This window comes from Olea europaea, chromosome 18 (genome assembly GCF_002742605.1).
Source record: "Olea europaea var. sylvestris chromosome 18, O_europaea_v1, whole genome shotgun sequence".
Taxonomy (NCBI): Eukaryota; Viridiplantae; Streptophyta; class Magnoliopsida; order Lamiales; family Oleaceae; genus Olea; species Olea europaea.
Genome location: NC_036254.1, coordinates 27,998,738 through 28,000,220, shown reverse-complemented (window position 1 = coordinate 28,000,220; position 1,483 = coordinate 27,998,738). Strand labels below are relative to the sequence as shown.

Genomic DNA, 1,483 nt, shown 5'->3' with positions numbered 1-1,483 from the left:
TTATGTTATGAATATTAGTTGTTAAATTACTTTGGGTACCACTATTTCATCCACGCTTTTTATAAGTATATCACACTCTAAATTCATCTCTTATAAAATTTCAAATTAAAAAAAAAAATACTATTTACATCCATGTCATTTCCAATCTTGCCCTTATTAAATCCATTAATTTAAACACTTTATATCCACGTGAATTTTATATATTCATTGTAGGTGGCCAATATCAAAATATAAACAATTTTTACTTATTAATTCTCGTGATAAATGATGTTTACCATCATCTAAACTTTACAAATGCACAATTCACATATATCAGAAATAGGCACAGATGAAGTTAAGAGACAGCAATATAATTTCAATCTCCTGATCAATCCAAAGAATCATATGCTTTAACATATCCTTTTTTTTCGGGTTTTTTTGGTCGAACATGAGTTGTTAATGTCTTTAAATTAATATAAACAAAAGAAACATAGTGAAGGGTTGACATGCTGACAATCATTTTCTTCTGTGTTTTGGATTCATGTCCAATAATATCACGTGAGTACCTCAAATACTCCAACTGCAAGCCAGGGTGTCAAGGACCGCAGCTTTACTTAGCCCCTTGACACTATCGCAGCCGCAGTTTGCCCAACTTCGGCCGCACATTGTAAATATTACTTCAAGTTTGAGTTGTAATTTTCGTTTCATTGTAATAGTTATTTTAATTGTAAAATAGCTTTGATATTGGTAAAAGATTAGTATGATTCCTCGTCTTTTAAACGTCTACTCCCGTCACTTGGGTTTTTGTTCAGAATGCTATTATATGGGATATTAGTCATTCAAAAATCTTTCAAGCTCACTGGTGTCCGCCCCCTGCACCAGCATTTGTAATTTTCTGCTTTCATCAATTGTAATGTTCAGTTTTCAGCAATCAATGTTCAATTTACTTTCAGTGTATTCAAATTCTCAATTGTAAGCTTTCTACAAAATTGCAATCAAATTTTCTTTCGTCCCGACGCGACCGAGAAAAGGCGGAAGGTAGTCTAGCGGAGCAGACTACTGCCGCACGGTGTCCCTTTCTGTGCCAAGAAGAAAGGCACCCCGTGAAAGTTGGTATCAGAGCTGCGGCTCAAGAGCCTCGATAAGAAAGCTATGGATCCAATTACATCACACACCACTGAAGTGGTAGAGCCTCAAAAGAAGGGTACTACGAAACAGCGCGTGGATGCGCTTGATGAGACAGCTACTAGGTTGTGCTATGCTGTGGAAGGTCTCGAGAAAAAAGTCGAGATGGCCGAATCTGAGATTTGTGGATTACACATCCAATTGGATGAAAGCCAAAGAGCTTGCGCAGCAATGACGGAAGCTGCTGCAATCATTCCTGATCTGCAGGATGAAATGGAAGCGTTGAGAGCTCAATTGCGAGTACTCCAACGTGCGGTGGGCAATGGGCAAGCTCCCGCACACGAGTATGCTCCTAGACTCAGAATTCCTGAACCGTGTA

At 38.1% G+C, this 1,483-nt stretch overlaps 1 protein-coding gene across 1 annotated transcript in view; it reads left to right on the top strand.

Annotated features, from left to right (window-relative positions):
• Window positions 1-1,121: 1,121 nt before the first annotated feature.
• LOC111366962 overlaps window positions 1,122-1,483 on the top strand; it is a 5,954-nt gene continuing 5,592 nt past the window's right edge. Inside the window, exon 1 of the mRNA XM_022987641.1 lies at window positions 1,122-1,419. Within this exon, the coding sequence (XP_022843409.1) occupies window positions 1,132-1,419 (288 nt within the window). The 5' untranslated portion in view covers window positions 1,122-1,131. The remainder of the gene's footprint in view (window positions 1,420-1,483) is intronic.